Raw genomic sequence first — 19,908 nt, 5'->3', positions numbered from 1 at the left:
TCAGCTGCTAGCCTTACCCTCATTTACGATCTTGCAGGACAAATTAGCACACAATGCTCATTTATTTATGAGAAATAATACATAGATGCAGAAAGATGCATCTTATACATAAAGTTGGTAGAACTGGAATCAGTTCACAAAGTGTTTATATTTCCTTTTACAACAGTGCTTCTTAAAGTCTCTGACAAGCAACAGGATCTTTGGATGAAATAGTCAGGTTTGTCTCTTTTCTAGATCTTCAAGATGAAATGCAGCTTGTGATAATACAAGTTCCAGTTCACCCATGGGATCTAGAAAATTTTACCAGAACTGAAAACTAGCAGCTAGCACTGATTTTATGTAAAGGATTTCTTTCATGTTACAGTACATGTAACATTGGTTACAGTAACCAAACCTGGGGGGGGTTTGCATCTGAGAGGTGAGGTGCTAAAGGTTGGATTTGCAGCTTCTACCATATATTTTCACCCAGACTGGGTTTCACGTCTTACAATGCATTTCCTAATGTCTTAGTAGGCAGAGAGAATATACTTGTCTACATCACTGCCTGCCAACCTGCAGAATTGTTCCCAACTCATCCAAGAGATTGCAGGCGATTCTTTTTATCAGCAATCTGTTTTCCTGCAGCATTTTTTAACTTCGTGATAGTCTCCATTTTAGGCATAGTTTAAAAAAATATATAAAATAGTCAGAAATTTCTCTATTCGTCACATTTACATTCTAACATTCATTACTGTATGAAAATCCTACCAAATATGAAACAAATAAATATTAGCTATTTTTCAGTTCTGGAGCCTTTGTGCAAATCTACACACCTATTTGTGTCAGCTGTGGCTCAGTGGGTGGCACTCTCGCCTCTGAGTCAGAAGGTTGTGGGTTCAAGTCCCACTCCAGGAACTTGTGCACATCAAACTAGGCTGACACTCCAGTGCATTGCTGAGTGAGTGCTGCACTGTCGGAGGTGCCGACTTTTGGATGAGACGTTAAACCGAGGCGCCCCATATGCTCTCTCAGGTGGACGTAAAAGATCCCAAGGCACTATTTCGAAGAAGAGCAGGGGAGTTATCCCCGGTGTCCTGGCCAATATTTATCCCTCAATCCACATAACAAAAACAGATTATCTGGTCATCATCACATTGCTGTTTGTGGGAGCTTGCTGTGCGCAAATTGGCTGCCACATTTCAAACATTACAACAGTGACTACACTCCAAAAGTACTTCATTGGCTGTAAAGGGCTTTGAGACGTTCGGTGATCATGAAAGGCGCTGTATAAATGCAAGTCTTTCTTCCTTTCCATATTGATCCTCCTTCATTTACCCTTCTTCACATATTATGGGCATTTCCAGGAGCCAGCACAATCATTTCTATTTGTCTAACTCTTTAAAAGTGAACAATCACATCCCATGATTTCCCTTTTACAAAGCCCCACATAGTGGGGTAGATCTTAACTTGGTGTGATAGTGTAAAACCGGTGATAGCGATCAGAGTCTCACAATTTTTATTACCGTTGACTTTCATTTCATTAAAAGAACAGTCTTTTCAGTAAGAATGTGACTTAATAGATATTATTCTACTTTCCACCCTCACAAATTTATCTCTGTATTCATATTAGTGGCCTGAGCGCACCTATAACTGTGAAAGTGGTGTTACCGCACTGGAGTTCTCTGCAGATAGCCCCAATCTGCTGGCAGTGGGCCACTATGATGGAACTGTAGCAATCTACAACATACGCAACCCTGAAGATGGCCTACTTCTGGACAGCAGGTGAGGTCATCAAATTATCTTGGTCATTACTTTAGTACAGTACTTGTCATCTTATATGCACTTCTTCTTGCATCCTTACTTGTTGAAATCGAGACTACTCACACCATCACCTATTCTAACTCATTCTTTCCCAGTACCTCAAAACCCTGGGGCCTAGAAATTGGGTATAGCCCCGCTTGAGGCGTTAGAACTGGCGCTGCGCAAAGTTTATAGCCAGACGAAACTTATCGCTGCCTGGCACGATATTGGGTCGCATCGCCCCCAAAGGGGATTGAGGCGCGAATTCAGATGTTGCACGGGCCTCCTAAGGCGCAAAACTTCCGGCGCTACCCAATATCGGCGCGGACGGGCGCAGCGCAGGTGATCTCAATTACCGATAACCACGAGACTTCCAGGCGCCGGCCGGCTCTTAAAGGGGTGGGTCAGTCAGCCTCAGCTTCCACACTCAACGCCCTGTAGGCCTCAGAATCGGCGCTCTTCCTTCTCTGGCGCAAAAAACTTGGTCAGGATGGAGAAGGTGCGACAGAGAGCAGAGCGCTTCAGCACTGAGGCTCTGGAGGAGTTGGTGTCCGCAGTGGAGCGCCGTCGAGATGTTCTGTATCCTGACAATGGCAGGAGGCCGAATCAAAAGGATTACCGCCGAGCTTGGAGTGATGTTTCTCAGAGGGTCAACTCCAGCAGCATGGCGACCAGGAGCCCTGTTCAGTGCAGGAAGAAATTCAACGACCTCACTCGGGTCATTAGGGTGAGTGTTGTTTATGCAAACTTCTGATTCCCTCCATCTGCACCTGACTTCGCGCACCCGCTTGCCATGATGCCCCAATGGCCATCTGTCAGCAAGCACCCATGGCCCTTTCTGGGCACACACATGCACATTTGACTCAAGGCATCGTGTAAGGGCTCTTGCACCATGGGGGGCATGAGATGCTCTCTCAAGGCATCATGTAAGGTCTCTTGCACCATGGGGGTCATGAGATGCTCTCTCAAGGCATCATGTAAGGGCTCTTGCACCATGGGGGGCATGAGATGCTCTCTCAAGGCATCATGTAAGGGCTCTTGCACCATGGGGGGCATGAGATGATCTCTCAAGGCATCATGTAACAGAGCTTCCCCTTCTTTCCCCTGCAGTCCAAGCTGGCAACGATCCGAAAGGACCAGCGTCGAACCGGTGGCAGACCTCCACAAGTGGTCACTCTCACGGATCTCGAGGAGAGAGTGCACCAGATTCTTGGAGGACGTCTGAGTGGTCCCGTTACCACTGCAGCTGCCGACCCCCTTCTCGACAGTGAGTGTAAGGCTCTCACCTTTTTCAGCTGTCTCCTTCCACTTGGTCCCCCCGCCAGCATGCTTTCTCAGTGTGCAGCCATGTCAGAGCCTTGCCGCAATCTGGCATGCCTTGCCGCCAACCTGACCTTTTGCTAAAGCCACTCTTCCACCTCCCTGCTTTCAGATGCTGCATCACCAACTCGGGATCTGCGCCCTGAAGCTGCCAGTGCCAGTGCTTCCGGAGGCGAGGATCAGGAGGAAGCCGGAGCATCCGTTCCAACTTCAGGGGAGCGTACTCATCTGCAGACTGGGGATAGTAGTTCCCTGGAGGGGAGGGGGGGGGCGCTCTGCTGATGAGCCAGTTGCCGGAACAAGCGTCATGCAGCAGCGTGGAGGTGGGGGTAGGCAAGTTCGGCCACTGGCTCCCCGGAGGGCAAGGCAGGGAGTGATGACTGCTGCACAGAGTGCAGAGGAGGTGCGTAGCCTTGCTGAAATGAGCACCCAGGCCCGGCTCAGGCACACTGAGCTGATGGCTGCAGTGGGGAGGATGCCTCAGTCGATAGAAACACTGGCAAAGAGTGTGTTGGACTTTGGAGCAGCAATGGAGAGGACTGTCCAGGGCTTTGGGGCAGCAATGGAGAGGACTGTCCAGGGCTTCGAGGCTGCTATGGAGAGGACTGTCCAGGGCTTCAAGGCTGCAATGGAAAGGACTGTTCAGAGCCTCGGACAATCCCTGGAAAGGTCTGTCCAGGGCTTGTCCGAGGCAGTGGAACGGACTGCTCCGGCCTTGTCCGAAGCAATGGAAAGAACTGTCCAGGGCTTCTCCGAAGCACTGGCACCCGCCACACAGGTCCTCACTGCTGCCACGCAGTCACTTGCTGGCCTCGTCCACACCCAGATTGAGGCAACGCGAACTCTCACTGCAGCCACCCTATCTGCATCAGCTAGGATCACCCCGGGCCCTTCCAGTACCATACAAGGCCAGGAATCAGTAGAGCAGGCGATTGTGGCGGTTGAGCCGAACCGGTCCCCACAGAGAGCCAGTGTGTCGTCCGACCATGGTGCAGGTGTCCTCTCTCGGCAGGTGACCATTGCTCATGCCACCGCTGGTACGTCTGCAGTGCAGCTGCCACCACCTGCAGGGCACACTGCTTCCAGCCATGCTCAGATCAAGCAGCCTGCGTCCGCACCCTCCAAGACCAGAGGTCGGCCAGGCCGTCCCTCAGGGGCTTCTGCGCTTCCACACAGTCAGCAGGCTTCCCCCAGCCTTGACCCCGCCACTGGGGTTCAATTACGTAGGAGCAGCAGGGAGGGAAGGGGCTGACCGCGAAAGAGAAGTCGTTCTCCATCAAGGGGCCAGCAGTAGAGGGAGGTGCAGAGACGTTTCTTTGGCCAAATTGAAGGACTCCCTCACCTGTTGTGATAGTTTGAAATGGTTTGTTTAGTTTTGCGGCTTTGCCGAAGAGTTAACTGTTATTTTGTTAGTTATGGTTTCTGTTGACATGACGTTGTTATGCTGGAAGGAAGGACTTTTGTGACAATAAAGAAAAGTTTTAATTTGCAATGGTACACGTAACTATTTACAGTCATGCTGGCCTTCAGAGCCTTTCAAAGATACGCAGTGCGCAGGACGAATGACACCCATCATTCCGCCAGAGGGGCCTGGAACCTGTTGTGTATGTACCTTTAAGGGAATAACTGGTCTCAGACTGCAGTACTGGCAGTGACCACCCCTGTATAAAAGGCACTAGCAGGCTTCTGTAGTTTCAGTTTCCAGGTTGTCTCCATTCAGTAAAGACTTGTTATAATCAACTCCTGCAGTCCGTGTCTCAATTATACACGGACATAATACTGGCGACGAGTAAGAAACGAACTTGCCTGCAACTCGGCGGCACCTCAGACGACGTTATTGAAGGTCGAAGCCAGAAGAAAGAAAAAAAATAATCCAAAGAAACTCGAGAAACGGGCGTCGACCGTGGGCAACCGCCCTCCAAATCATCGAATTGAAAAGTGCAGGAGAGACTGTCGAGAGCCAGGCTTGGTTCTCCAGTCTGTGTGTAAGAGTCATGAAAGTTTAAGGAAGAAAATACTTTAAAATATTGGTTAAATAGTATAATACAGTTAATTTACCTGGCTGACTTATTGTATTGAGAAACCCCCTATTTTCTTGTTCCAATAGTATAGTCTGAGATACCCCCTTTATTCTTGCTACAATAGTACAGTCCTTAAGCTTGTCACATGGTATCCAGCCATTTTACAGCTCAAGCTCCACGAGGCTAGAGAGAAGGTAAAGGCTTTGATGGCTGGAGCAATACAGTTTTTGACCGTGTTCATTTAAATGTGTTTTGCTTTGTAATTCTGTTTGTAAGGTGTTACAGTAAACAGTTTAGAGACAAAGTTACGTATTGGAACGTTTTATTTCGACACACGTCTACTCGTTGTTAAAAGCCTCAAAGCTCAGTGGCTGCATGTTTGGAAATTACGAAGCGCCACTACATTAGTCAAAAACTAGCTCCTTAAGAAGGAAAGGACGGAATTGTCGGTGAACGTATACATGAATGGTCACGGAGCCAGACGACAATATAAGAAAGTGAAGGTACAGTGACTGTTACTTGCCTTGTTCATTCTATTGAGAAGCTAAATAAGAGCTGCGGGTAAAATGGCCGAGGCCTTATGGAGCCGCGAGGAGCTTCCCCCAGCCAGAAGGATTGTTGGCCAAAAGAGGGAAGTAAAGCTCACCCCAAAGGCAATGGAAGAGAAGTTACATAGAAGCATAGGTGCAAGGAGGGCTAATTTAGCTCAGATAACTGGAAAAATGAAGATAATTGATTGTCTCATGGAAGATAATGTTAACATTAAGAAAGTTGAAGACATAATGCATTATGATTTCTCCAAGTTGCATGAAGAATTTAATGTACTCAATGAAGATGTATTAGCACTTCTGTCTGAAGAAGAGGGAAACGCTGATCAGCACAACTGGTTTGATCTTAAATCATCCAGCATTAAGGACTATGTCAAGGCCACAGAACAGTGGATGTTAAAGATTCGTCAAGATGCTGATACAGCAGAGAAAGAGAAAGATGACGATGAAGTCGGACCAGATGATAGCATTTCAGAGACTTCAGCCAGACTGAGCAAAAATCGAAAAGAAGGTAGCTCTGTTTCTGGACACAGGTCAGTCGCTTCTACCACATGCTCGTCGCGACGCATGAGAGAGGAGGTTGAACGGGCAGCGTTGATGGCGCGCGCAGCATCTTTAGTGGCGAAGCAAGCTCTTGAACGGGAAGAGGCCCAACTGCAGGCCCAACTGCAGGCCCAACAGGCCCAAGTGCAGGCAAAGAAAGAACAGCTGGAGCTAAAAACAGCTATTGCGGTCTCAGATGCCAAGTTGAGTGTGTATGAAGATTATGAAGGCTCACAGGATGGCATGAATGAATACTGCCAGTCAATGTTGTCACACAGAGTTGGATCCAGGGCACCTTCAAGTGTTAAAAGAGAATCTGAAGGCCATCTCCTGGCATTACAGTGTGGAAGAGAGGCCTCTCCACTAACAGGAGCACGTGATGCTACCCCAGACATCAGACGGTCTAGACTAGACCCTGCTGATGACCACCAGAGGCCTGAAGACACAGAGAGAAGCCTATACCGAGTGATGCAACGTCAGAACGAAATTACAGAGATGCTTGTAAAACAACAGAATCTGTTTCGACTCCCTCAAAGAGACATACCAGTGTTCCAAGGCGACCCACTCAAGTATAAGCCCTTCATCAGATCCTTCTAACAAGCCATTGACTCCAAAACAGAGAGCAGCAGTGATAAGTTGCACTACCTGGGACAGTACACCAGTGGTAAACCACAAGACCTGGTCAGAAGCTGTGAACACATGAGACTGAACCGGGGATACATAGAAGCCAGGAAGTTGCTGCAGGAGCACTATGGTAACAAGCTAAAGATAGCCACTGCATATATTGAAAAGGCTACCAAGTGGCCACAGATCAGATCGGAGGACGGGGAGGCACTGAACACATATGTTCTTTTTCTCATAGGATGTCGCAACACCATGGAGGATGTTGAATTCATGGAAGAGATGGACAATCCTACGACTATGAGAATCATCATCTCTAAGCTTCCTTACAGGATGAGAGAACAATGGAGAGGAACAACCTTTGAGATAATGGAGAGACAGAAAAGTAGAGCCAGGTTTGCAGACTTAGTGAATTTCATAGACAAACAGGCTAAAATTGCTAGGGACCCATTGTTGGAAACATCCAGGATGTCAGCCCGACTACTGATGGAAGAGTGAAAGCCAAGCCTGCTGAATCAAAGACTCTCGGGAAAGGTGGTTCCAGGGGAAGCAGCTTTGCAACTATCGTCACTCAGGCTGGGGAAGAAAAGTCTCAGAACTCATCTCCCAAAAAGAGCAGCACAGTGACGCCTGCTAATGCCTTTCAGAAGCCATGTTTATTCTGCCAGAAGAATCATACATTGGATTTCTGCAGTGACATCAAAGCACAGCCACATAAAGACAGAATTGAATTTCTGAAGTACAATGGCCTATGTTTTGGATGTCTCTCTCAGGGGCACCTGAGTAGAAACTGTAAGCAAAGAACAACATGCAGAGAGTGCACTCGGAAACATCCCAGTCTGCTGCATATCCACAAAGAAGAACAAGTCTCTAAGAAGAGTGAAGAAAACAATACGGACGAGAAGGTTGTTTCAAGTGCTCTGGTGTCGCTAGAACCAGAGACTTGTGGATTCACTGGGGCCGGTGACAGTGATTGTATTCTTGCCATCGTACCTGTAAAGATCAAGTCTAAGAGGAGTGAGAAGTTTGTGGAGACTTACGCCTTCATGGATCCAGGTAGTTCAGCAACGTTCTGCACAGAATCACTCATGCGACAGCTGAACGTTAGAGGCAGAAGAACAGAAATCCTATTACGCACCATGGGTCATGAGAAGTCAATGCAAAGTTATATCCTGTCAGACTTAGAAGTGTGTGGACTTGAAGAGAAGGACTTCATAGAACTGCCTAATGTTTTCACACAGAGGGAGATTCCTGTTAAAATAGGGAACTTAGCCCTGCAGAAGGATGTGGAGAGGTGGCCTTACCTGGAAAAGGTGCGTCTCCCATATATTGAAGCAGAAATTGGCCTATTAATTGGAACCAATGCCTACAAAACTATGGAGCCATGGCAGGTGATAAACAGCAAGGATGACGGACCCTACGCAGTCAGGACAGCCCTTGGATGGGTAGTCAATGGACCGGTAAGGAGAGATGATGGCAACAAGTCGAACAAGGAGCAACGACAAAATGTAACAGTTAATCGTATCTCTATCGCAAGCATTGAAGAGCTGTTGATACAGCAGTTCAACGCAGACTTTTCAGAACGCAGCTGTGAGGAAAAGACAGAGATGTCACAAGAAGACCATCAGTTCATGGATTTGATGACAAGGTCTACACAGTTCATTGACGGCCACTATCACATTGGTTTGCCACTGAGAAGACAGACCGCGAAGATGCCGAACAATCGCTGCATAGCAGAGCAGCGCGCCATCAGTCTAAAGAGAAAGCTGAACAAGAACCCCGACTTTCATGAAGACTACAAAGGCTTCATGAGAAACATCATAGCGAAAGGCTATGCTGTAAAAGTGCCTGAGGAACAGTTGAACAGAGACGATGGAAGGGTCTGGTACATTCCTCATCATGGTGTGTATCACCCAAAGAAGAAAAAGATCCGTGTAGTGTTTGACTGCGCCACCTCATTCAGAGGAACTTCACTGAATGACCAGCTGCTTCAAGGTCCTGATCTTACTAATACCCTCATTGGCGTCTTGATGAGGTTTAAACAAGAGCTCGTTGCCATGATGGCAGATATAGAATCAATGTTCTACCAAGTCAGAATCCCTGATGAAGATGCTGATTTTCTGCATTTCCTTTGGTGGCCAGATGGCGACGTTAGTCAAGCTATGGTGGAATGTAGAATGGCTGTACACTTGTTCGGAGCCACATCATCTCCCAGCTGTGCAAGCTACGCTCTCAGAAAAACTGCAGAAGATGGCAAAGGCAAAGCACCATCAGAGGCTGTGGAGACAATCTTCAGAAACTTTTACGTCGATGACTGTCTGAAGTCCGTGTCAACAGAAGACGATGCCATTGCACTGTCAAGAGACCTTAGAACTCTGTGTTCGAATGGAGGATTCCATCTGACTAAGTGGATAAGCAACAGCAGAGCAGTTCTAGCTTCTATCCCAGAAAAGGAAAGAGCCACTGAAGTCAAAGATCTGGACCTGAGCCACGATGTCCTTCCTATCGAGAGAGCTCTTGGTGTACAATGGTGCATTGAGTCAGACACGTTCAACTTCAGAATAATGGTGAACGAAAGACCATCCACAAGACGAGGGATTCTCTCCGTGGTCAGTTCCATCTACGACCCTCTTGGATTCCTGGCACCACTCATTCTGCCGGTGAAGCTGATCCTACGAGAGCTGTGTAGAGACAAGAGAGGATGGGATGAAGATATCCCAGAAGGTCAAGCTCAGAGATGGCTCAGATGGTTGACAGATTTGCAACAACTTTCTAGCTTCAACGTCAGTAGATGCATCAAGCCTGTGAGTTTTGGAGTTACAAAGACGGCTCAACTACATCATTTCTCGGACGCCAGTGAGGACGGCTATGGCACGGCTACTTACCTCTTGCTGACAAATCAAAAGGGCCAGAAACATTGTTCCTTCCTCATGGGGAAATCCAGGGTGGCTCCGCTGAAGCAGGTCACCATCCCGAGACTGGAGTTGACGGCAGCGGTTGTTGCAGTTAAAGTTGACCAGGTGATGCGGAAAGAGTTACAGCTCCCATTAGAAGAATCTGTCTTCTGGACGGATAGCACGACGGTGCTGAAGTATATAGAGAATGAGAAGATACACTTCAAGACCTTCGTAGCAAACAGAATCTCATCCATTAGAGAAGCTACACAACCATCTCAATGGAGGTATGTAAACACCTAATTAAACCCAGCAGATCAAGCCTCACAGGGATTGAAGGCTGAAAACTTCATGAGGAGTGAAACTTGGATACAAGGCCCAAGTTATCTGCTGGAAACAGAGAGATCATGGCCAGAAAGACCAGATATGCCAAGTCAGATTGCTGAAGACGACGTCGAAGTTAAGAGATCAGTCACAGCAAATCTCATAACTACGAAAGAGAACTTTGACACAGTGAACAAGCTTGTTAACCATTTCTCAGGATGGCACCAGTTGAGGAAAGCAGTTGCATGGTTTCTAAGGTTGAAAGAGTTGCTGCTACACCTGAGCGGTAAGAGAAAAGAGTATCGAGCCACTATCCATCAGTCTGAAAGTAACCCTGATAAGCAGAGAATGCTTCTACAGCAATATATGCACCAGCACAAGACCACATTGGGTAAGAATTCATTGACCGTGGAGGATTTGGCCAAGGCTGAGATGGAGATAATTTGCTTCAGTCAAAGACAAAGATATCCAGAAGAAATTGAAGCTTTACAGCGAAATACTCCAATCAAGAAAGGTAGTCATATCTACAAGCTGGACCCTACACTGCAAGATGGAGTACTGAGGGTGGGGGGGCGACTAAACAAATCTGCTATGTCAGAGGAGGCCAAGCATCCTGCTATCCTTTCTAAGGACCTCCGGGTTGCTACTCTCATTCTTCAGCATATACACCAGAGTATTGGACACAGTGGGAGGAACCACGTGCTTGCGAAGCTAAGACAAAGATACTGGATTCCAGGAGCTAACTCTGTAATAAGAAAAATACTTTCTGAATGCATTGTTTGCAGACGGTTACACGACCCTGGAAAGACCAATCACAAAGCTCTGCCTGCTACAAGAAGCAGCGTGAAAGGTTCCTGAACAAAAAAAAGTGGACATTTATATTGTAAATATGTTGAACTCATTAGTTTATGACTCTTAAGAATGTTTGAGTAATTGATATGCTTCATGTGCCTAGTCAATTAGAGGCCGGAATGTAAGAGTCATGAAAGTTTAAAAAAGAAAATACTTTAAAATATTGGTTAAATAGTATAATACAGTTAATTTACCTGGCTGACTTATTGTATTGAGAAACCCCCTATTTTCTTGTTCCAATAGTATAGTCTGAGATACCCCCTTTATTCTTGCTACAATGGTACAGTCCTTAAGCTTGTCACATGGTATCCAGCCATTTTACAGCTCAAGCTCCACGAGGCTAGAGAGAAGGTAAAGGCTTTGATGGCTGGAGCAATACAGTTTTTGACCGTGTTCATTTAAACGTGTTTTGCTTTGTAATTCTGTTTGTAAGGTGTTACAGTAAACAGTTTAAAGACAAAGTTACGTTTTGGAACGTTTTATTTCGACACGCGTCTACTCATTGTTAAAAGCCTCAAAGCTCAGTGGCTGCTTGTTTGGAAATTACGAAGCGCCACTACACTGTGGTTTCCCAGCTCATCGGGCTGGAGGCAGGTAGTGCACTGATCCTTCCTGGGCTGCGGCGGGCTAGAGCTCGATCGGGTGGCTCTGCAACGGGGCCGGGCAGCGAGTCGGGAAGCAAAGAGAGAGAGAGAGGGTGGAGCACACAGGGCGCGGCCGGTGCTTCGAAGCCGGGCAGCGTTCGGACCTAAGAAGATGGCGGGAAGTGTCCCAGAGGGTCCGCTCCACGACGGGAACGGTTCTTCAATTAACGGAGCAAATATTGAAGCGCGATAGAAAAATAAAAATACCGCGGAGAGCGGCGTTTGCAGCAGCGATCGGGGAGGCACGAAGACCATAGGGCGTCGCCATTACAGGATAGTAAAATAAATATAATCACCAGCAACAGCGTTGGCAGCAGCGGCAGCGGCGGGAAAGCGCGGGAGGCGCCATCTTAACTCGGTGGGGAAAAAGGAAAAGCGCGGGAGGCGCCATTTTGATCCATCGGGGACGAAGGCAAAGCGCGGGAGGCGCCATCTTAGATTTTCAAGATGCCAAAGACTGGCGATATCACTGCCTTCGACAATGCAATAGAGGACTGGACCACGTATGTGGAAAGAGTCGAGGTATATTGCGAGGCAAACGAAATAGCCGATGAGAAAAAGGCATCAGTATTGCTAAATTTAATGGGCGCAAGAACGTACGGCCTATTGCGGGACCTGATTACTCCAGCCAAACCGAAGGCGAAGAGTTTTAACGAAATTGTTGCTATCCTACAGGAACACCTAAATCCTACACCGCTGCTGATAGCAGAAAGATTTAAATTCCACAGGAGAAATCATCATAAAAATGAGAGCAATGCTGATTACCTTACGGAACTACGCAAGCTATCAAAGCACTGCCAGTTCGGAGCAGGACTGGCAGATACCTTACGGGACAAATTTGTCTGTGGACTCCTGAGTGAAAGAACCCAGAAGAGGTTACTCTCAGAGAAAGAGCTGACGCTAGATAAGGCTTTCAGCGTGGCAGTATCGTACGAAGCAGCAGCAAGGGGAGCTGCGGAAATACAACAAAAGCCACAGGAATACGGCACCCACGAAATGACACGGGGATTTGCAAAATGTTATCGCTGCGGCAGAACAAACCATGACCAGAAGGATTGCTGGTCCAAGGACAAAATATGCAGGCAATGCGGAAAGATGGGACATATTGCACAAGTTTGCAGGTCTGGGAAGAAGACCAACGACAACAAAAAGGCTACTAAGGAACCGTACAGGAGAGTACAAAAGATGACTGACAGTAGTTCCGAAGACCAGATGAGCGATAGTGAATCCGGGAACAAGAGACTAAGCTGTCTCAAACTTCACAACATAATCGCAAAAGAGGATCACCGAACCATTTGGGTCACCCTCACGATAGCAGGGTCCCAAATCAAAATGGAATTGGATACAGGATCAGCTCTAACCGTCATGAATCGACGAGACTACGAGCGGCTATTCTCACACATACCCTTGAGAGAGACATCCATTGTCTTGAGGACGTATACGGGGCAAAAAGTATACCCCAGAGGAAAAATAAGGGTGCCTGTCGAATACAACGGCAAGAAAATATGGAAATTGTATCTCTACATTCTGCAAGATGGTGGACCACCGTTATTGGGATGTGAATGGATCAGAAAGATAAGTTTAGACTGGCACTCCATTCAGGCACTGACGGTGGCTGGTAAAAAAGATGACGACGTCACTCCTGGACGATTGTCAACAATCTTAGCTGACGCCAAAGAGGTATCTCAACAAGAACTGGGCACTCTTAAAGGCGTAACCACCTCGATAAAAATAGAGGAGAATGCAATTCCCAAGTTTTTCAAAGCAAGACCGGTACCATATGCAATTCGCCCAGCTGTCGAGGCAGAGCTGGAGAATCTGGAGAATGCAGGCGTGTTATCTAAGGTAGACTGGAGCGAGTGGGCGACACCCATCGTTCCTGTCATGAAGAAAATGTTAAACAATAAGTCTGAGGAGCCAAGGAAGGTTCGCATCTGTGGGGACTTCAAGGTGACGGTGAACCCAGTCCTTCACACAGTATAATATCCTCTTCCAAGGATAGAAGATATCTTCGCCTCACTATCTGGAGGGAAGCGTTTTACAAAAATTGACCTAGCACAAGCATATTTGCAGATGGAGGTTGAAGAATCCTCTAGGAAGTATCTCACGATAAACACTCACAAAGGTCTTTACCAGTACAATCGACTGGTATTCGGAGTAGCATCAGCTCCGGCGATATGGCAAAGAGCGATGGAACAAGTCCTGCAAGGGATTCCGGGGACTCAGTGTTACTTGGACGACATCCTAGTGACAGGTGACGATGACAGTGAACACTTTGCCAACCTAGAGCAGGTGCTCACTAGACTACGTGAACATGGGCTACGAGCCAATCGCCCCAAGTGCGAGTTTTTTAAGAAACAGATATCGTATTGTGGCCACGTGATTGATGAAGAGGGGTTGCATAAGTCCCCTGACAAAATTGAAGCGGTAGTTAAGGCTCCAGTGCCTGAAAATGTGTCGCAATTGAGGTCATTCCTCGGATTGGTGAATTACTACCATAAGTTTTTGCCGAATTTGTCCACAATTCTGCATCCACTGAACGCCCTACTACAAACGGGAGTAGCATGGAAATGGAGCGATGAATGTAAGTGGGCCTTTCAGAAGAGTAAGTACCTAATCACTTCAAGAGAAGTATTGGCTCAGTACAACCCATCACTACCGATAAGACTGGCGTGTGATGCGTCTCCCTACGGCATTGGGGCAGTACTGTCACATAAATTCCTTGATGGTTCAGAGAGGCCGATAGCTTTTGTGTCACGCTCGTTAACTTCAGCCGAGCGTAACTACGCCCAGATTGACAGAGAGGCCCTCAGCCTGGCGTGGGGGGTGAAGAAGTTCAATCACTACCTGCACGGTCAGAAATTTACTCTACTAACTGATCATCAACCTCTCGTCTCCATTTTCAACCCTCAGAAGGGCGTACCGATAATGACGGCACAACGGCTACAGAGGTGGTCCCTTTTCCTAGGGCCACACCAATATGACATCGAGTACAAAGGAACTAAACAGCATGGGAATGCTGATGGATTGTCGCGCCTACCGTTGCCGACGGTGGAAGAAGAACTGGCAGTGGATCCAGTGGAGTTATTCCACTCGACTATAGTCGAATGTCTCCCTGTGACGAATGCAAACATAGAAAAGGAAACACGAAATGACCCGACACTCTCCTGGGTCTATGATTTAACGGTGAAGGGATGGCCGGCACATGGCGAACCACTGCTGCCAGCATTCTCGCCGAGAAGAGAACAGCTGTCAGTGTGCAGAGGAACCTTGATGTGTGGATCCAGAGTAGTAATTCCACCCAAATTGAAGGATAGAGTGCTCAATGAGCTTCATGAGGGTCATCTGGGAGGGGTAAAAATGAAGAACTTAGCCAGAGCGTTTGTGTGGTGGCCGGGAATCGATAGAGAAATCGAAGAGATGACCAAGAGCTGTACAGGATGCCAGAAGGTCCAAAACGCCCCACCACAAGCCCCTCTACATCCATGGGAGTGGCCCTCATCTCCATGGCAAAGGGTGCACATTGACTTTGCTGGTCCCTTTATGGACTCGATGTTTTTAATTGCGGTGGATGCACATTCAAAGTGGCCAGAGGTAATAAAAATGTCCTCAACCACCACAGAAAAAACTATCACAGTCTTACGAACCATATTCGCCAGGAATGGGCTGCCTGAACAGATTTGCTCTGACAATGGACTACAGTTTGTGTCTGAAGAGTTCCGGAGGTTCTTAAAGTACAATGGTGTTAAGCATTACACATCCGCCCCATATCATCCAGCCACTAATGGATTGGCCGAGACGTTTGTTCAAACATTCAAGAAGGCTATCAAGGCAATGTGTAATGAAGATATACCCCCTACAACACAAGGTGGATAACTTCTTGTTTGCCTACCGGAATGCGACACATGCGGTTACCAACCAAACTCCAGCCATGATGTTCTTCAATCGAAGACTACGATGCCGCTTGGATTTGGTTAAGCCAAACGTCCGAAGAGATGTGGAGAACAGGCAGTTTCAGAATATGAATGAAAGGCCGACCAGGAGTTTTAAGGTAGGTCAACCAGTTTTGGCCCGGGACTACCGCACAGAGAAATGGCAGCCAGGAACGATCTGCACACGGCAAGGACCTCTAATGTATACCGTGGACGTTGGAGAGAGCATTGTAAGACGCCATGCTGACCAGATTCTAGAGTCACTGGAAAACGGCAACTCCACACCACGATCTGATACACCTGGCGATGAAACCGAAGTACCAATTGCATCTACCGCAGAATCGGTGATATTGGAAGCAGACGAACCAAACAACGACATTGATCCCGACTCAACCTTGCCAGAAGAACCTGATATCCCAAAGAGGCGTTATCCAGACAGAATCAGGAAGCCTCCTCAAAGACTGAACTTATAATTGCTTAACTTCAACCAATGTAGCTAGCAATTGTAATTGTAATTAGTTATTATTTAGTTGTTAAATGAATGTTATGTACTGTTTATCTAAAAGGGGAGGAATTGTTGTGTATGTACCTTTAAGGGAATAACTGGTCTCAGACTGCAGTACCGGCAGTGACCACCCCTGTATAAAAGGCCCTAGCAGGCTTCTGTAGTTTCAGTTTCCAGGTTGTCTCCATTCAGTAAAGACTTGTTATAATCAACTCCTGCAGTCCGTGTCTCAATTATACACGGACATAATAGAACCGAGTCCTGATGAGCCTCTGACGGATGGCCCTTCCACTTGCAGGAGCCCTCCCATCTTCCTCTTCCTCCTCCTCGTCCGCATGCTCCTCCTCGTCCGCCTGCTCGTCCTCCTCCTCCTCGTCCGCCTGCTCTGCTGGACCTTGAGGGACAGCTGGCATTGGCTGGGTGCGTCGAATCGCCAAGTTGTGGAGCATGCAGCAGACGACGACGATGTGATCCACTTGCTCCGGCGAGTACTGCAGGGCTCCCCCCGAATGGTCCAGACAGCGGAAACGCTGTTTGAGCACACCAATAGTGTGCTCTACAATGTTCCTGGTCGCCTGATGGCTGCTGTTGTACAGCTCTTCTGCTGGGGTGGCGGCCAAATGGAGTGGTGTCATGAGCCATGGGCAGAGAGGATAGCCCTTGTCCCCAAGAAGCCAGCCTCGTGGGCGAGCTGGCCCCTCAAAAAGGTCAAAAACTGAGGTCTGCCGCAGGATGAAGGCATCGTGGCTGCTCTCTGGGAATTGGGCGTTGACTGCCATGATCATTTGGCGGTGGTCACAGACCAGCTGCACATTGAGGGAGTGGAACCCCTTGCGGTTGCGGAAGTCCTCAGGATTGAGCAATGGCGCCCGCAAAGCCACGTGTGTGCAATCAATCACCCCCTGCACCATGGGGAAGTCCGCAATAACAGCGAAGCCCTGCGCGCACTCCGCCTGCTTCTCCAGGCTCAGAGGGAAGTTGATGAATTGATGCCTTTGTCTATGAAGGCCAGCTGTAACTTGCCGGATGCAACAATGGACTGCAAACTGAGAGATACTCGCAATGTCCCCAGTGGCTGCCTGAAAGGATCCGGTGGCATAGAAATTGAGGGCAACAGTCACTTTAACGGACACCGACAGAGAGGTCCTGCACCGTAGACGCGACTGCAGATCCTGAGCAAGCAGGTGGCACAGCTCAGTTACAACCTCCTTCCCGAATCGGAGCCTTCGCACACACTGCTCCTCTGACATTGCAAGGTATGAGACCTGCTGCCTGAATACCCTCGCAGCGTACCCTCGGATTGGCCGACCTCCATTGCCCCTCCTCCTTCTGGCCAATCCCGGCCCTCTCTCCCGCCGTCTCTCTGCCCCTTCACAGTGTCCGGCCATGAGGACGTTGCCATCCAAAGCAGCTCCCATACCGATGCCAGTCGGTCCAAACGCTGTTAGGTGTCGTGCTCCAGCTGCTCCGGACAGGTTTGAAGGTCCCAAGTATTCTAAGACTAAATTCCAAAAAATCTGCTCCACAGTAGCTCACCAACTCTCTCCAGCAACAATCACAATGAACAGGCCAAGTGGCTGCAGCTTTTATACTGGAGCTGTCCCCTTTAAATAGCGCCCCCCGACTACAAGAAGGGCCTGGTAGCGTTCCATTGAACTGTCACTAACAGCGCTAGGCGCAAAGGTTCCGGGCGCCACCCAATATCCGGTCCGGGGCGCCAAAAAGGCGTTGCACACTGAAATGACGTCATGATCTGCCTGCGCCTGCGGGCGCGCGCAAAGAGTTAGCGCCGGCGCTAAAACAATACTCAATATGGGAGGTGGCGCAATATTCACTGCGCCCGCCCGAACTTTGGGTAACGCCCCAATTCTCGGGCTCTTTAGGCACTAATTGCTGGCGCTACCAACCGAATTTCTAGGCCTGGATCTTCTTACATCCCTCAGTCTTCCCTTCCTCACACAATCTGCAGGTTTTCAAAACCCTGGCATCACATAGTATTATATAGTATTTACAGCACAGAAACAGGCCATTTGGCCCAACGGTTCCATGCCAGTGTTTATGCTCCACATGAGCTTCCTCCCACCCTTCTTGATCTAACTCCATCAACATATCCTATATTCCTTTCTCCCTCATGTGTTTATCTAACTTCCCCTTAAATACATCTATGCTATTTGTCTTAACTACTCCTTGTGGTAGTGAGTTCCACATTCTAACCACTCTCTGGGTAAAGAAGTTTCTCCTGAATTACCTATTGGATTTATTAGTGACTATATTGGGCCAGAAATTCCAGGCCAGAAGCGTGAGTACGGTCGGCTTACTCACGCTTCTGGCCGTTGGAAATGCCGGTGTTCAGCATGAACAGCGCATGCGGGGAACGCCGGCATTTCCAGACCTCGAGCGCGTGCGACTGCACAGGCAGCGCTTGCGCAGTGAACTTCGTGGATTTCATTCATGAAATCCGTGAGGTTAAGTCCTTAGAAGTTACACTGAAAAAAAGCAAGTGTAAAGTGGTTCATTGGCTGCGGAGGAAGATATATTTTATCGTGGAGCTTTTGAAATGCAATATTTTTGTTTGGGAAAGGGAGGGAAGTTATTTTAAGAAATTTTAAGTAAGTTTTAAAGTTAAAATTTTTTTTTTTTTTAAAGGGTTTTCAGAACGGTAGGTAGAAGGAGCAATTGTGGCTGTGTGAATGGAATGTGAGAATGAGTTATGTATGTATGTCCACATATATTCCTTTACGTATATGTATGTATGTTTTATATTCCTTTACTATGAATGTATGTTTTTAATTATGATTTTCCAATAAGTTACTTTCTCTGAAAGTCATAATTAAATAATACATTCATACACATAAGTAAAGGAATATATACATAACACGCAAAGGAATATATACAGACATACATACTTTCAGAAGCTCCACGATAAGAAATATCTTCCTCCGCAGCCTCTGTAGCAACTGTACCCATGCTTTTTTCATGTGTAAGTTGTAATGACTGGACCTCACTGAAAGCATTAATGAAAGTGGCGAATTATACTGCGCACGCGCTGCATGTGCAGTCGCACGCGTTCTGCCTCTGAACCCCTTCGTTCAGAGGACAGGAAATGCCGGTTTTCCCCACATGCACTGTGCATGCTGAAAACCGGCATTTCATCCGGCCAGATGCGTAAGTACCCCGACCGTACTAGCGCATTTGGAAGGGAATTATTGGGCCAACATTTTACATGTCAATGAAATAAAAAATTTAACACTTGCACGACTTGCCCCCTCGCATCTGCGACTGAGGGTCCAAGGAGGTGCATTGCGCAAGAGGTCATCATCAGACGTATCCTCACACTGTTCCCTTTGGGGAACTGTATGAAGTGGTGGAAGGATTTATGGCCGTGATTAACGCTCATTCCGTGACCGTAACCATCTTTGAACCAGCCATTAGGGTGGTTAGTCCTATGGCGGGAGGGTTTTACGGGCTCCCACAACCCATCTGAGGGGGGGGGGCCACCAACACCCACGGACGCAAGTATCCCGCTGGATGTCCACCCAGAATTTAAAGTTGGAGCTCCGACTCCACTTGCCGGGACTGTCTGGAGTGGGGTTCAAAACCCAACTCCTTCTGGCCCAGCGGCGGGGATGCTTACTGCTACGCAAAAGGCCCACTCCGCACAAAAGGTGACACCCATACGTTTCCTGCGCCTTTTCCCTCCCCGTGACTGGAGCCCTATGCTGCCATTTCACGTTGCTAATTGGATTGGGCCTTTGTCATAGCGGTAGGATCCCCGCCACTGGGCCAGATCAGGGTAGGGTTTCGAACCCCGCTCCAGACAGTCCCGGCAAGTGGAGTCGGAGCTCCGGCTCTAAATTCTGGGTTGACATCCAGTGGGATATTTGCGTCCGTGGGTGTGGGTGGCCCCCCCTCCTTGTATAGCTTG

At 47.9% G+C, this 19,908-nt stretch overlaps 1 protein-coding gene across 2 annotated transcripts in view; it reads left to right on the top strand.

Moving 5' to 3' along the window:
- dnai4 (dynein axonemal intermediate chain 4) overlaps window positions 1-19,908 on the top strand; it is a 185,495-nt gene that overhangs the window by 125,613 nt on the left and 39,974 nt on the right. For both annotated transcript variants that reach the window (XM_085982729.1, XM_085982730.1), the window contains exon 11: window positions 1,610-1,761. In XM_085982729.1, the coding sequence (XP_085838855.1) occupies window positions 1,610-1,761 (152 nt within the window). The remainder of the gene's footprint in view (window positions 1-1,609; window positions 1,762-19,908) is intronic.

Source organism: Somniosus microcephalus, chromosome 3, assembly GCF_052327205.1.
Source record: "Somniosus microcephalus isolate GS21.2 chromosome 3, FLI_Smic_1.0, whole genome shotgun sequence".
NCBI classification, from domain to species: Eukaryota; Metazoa; Chordata; class Chondrichthyes; order Squaliformes; family Somniosidae; genus Somniosus; species Somniosus microcephalus.
Note: the sequence above shows the minus strand (reverse complement) of the source record. Positions and strands in the feature narration are given on the sequence as shown.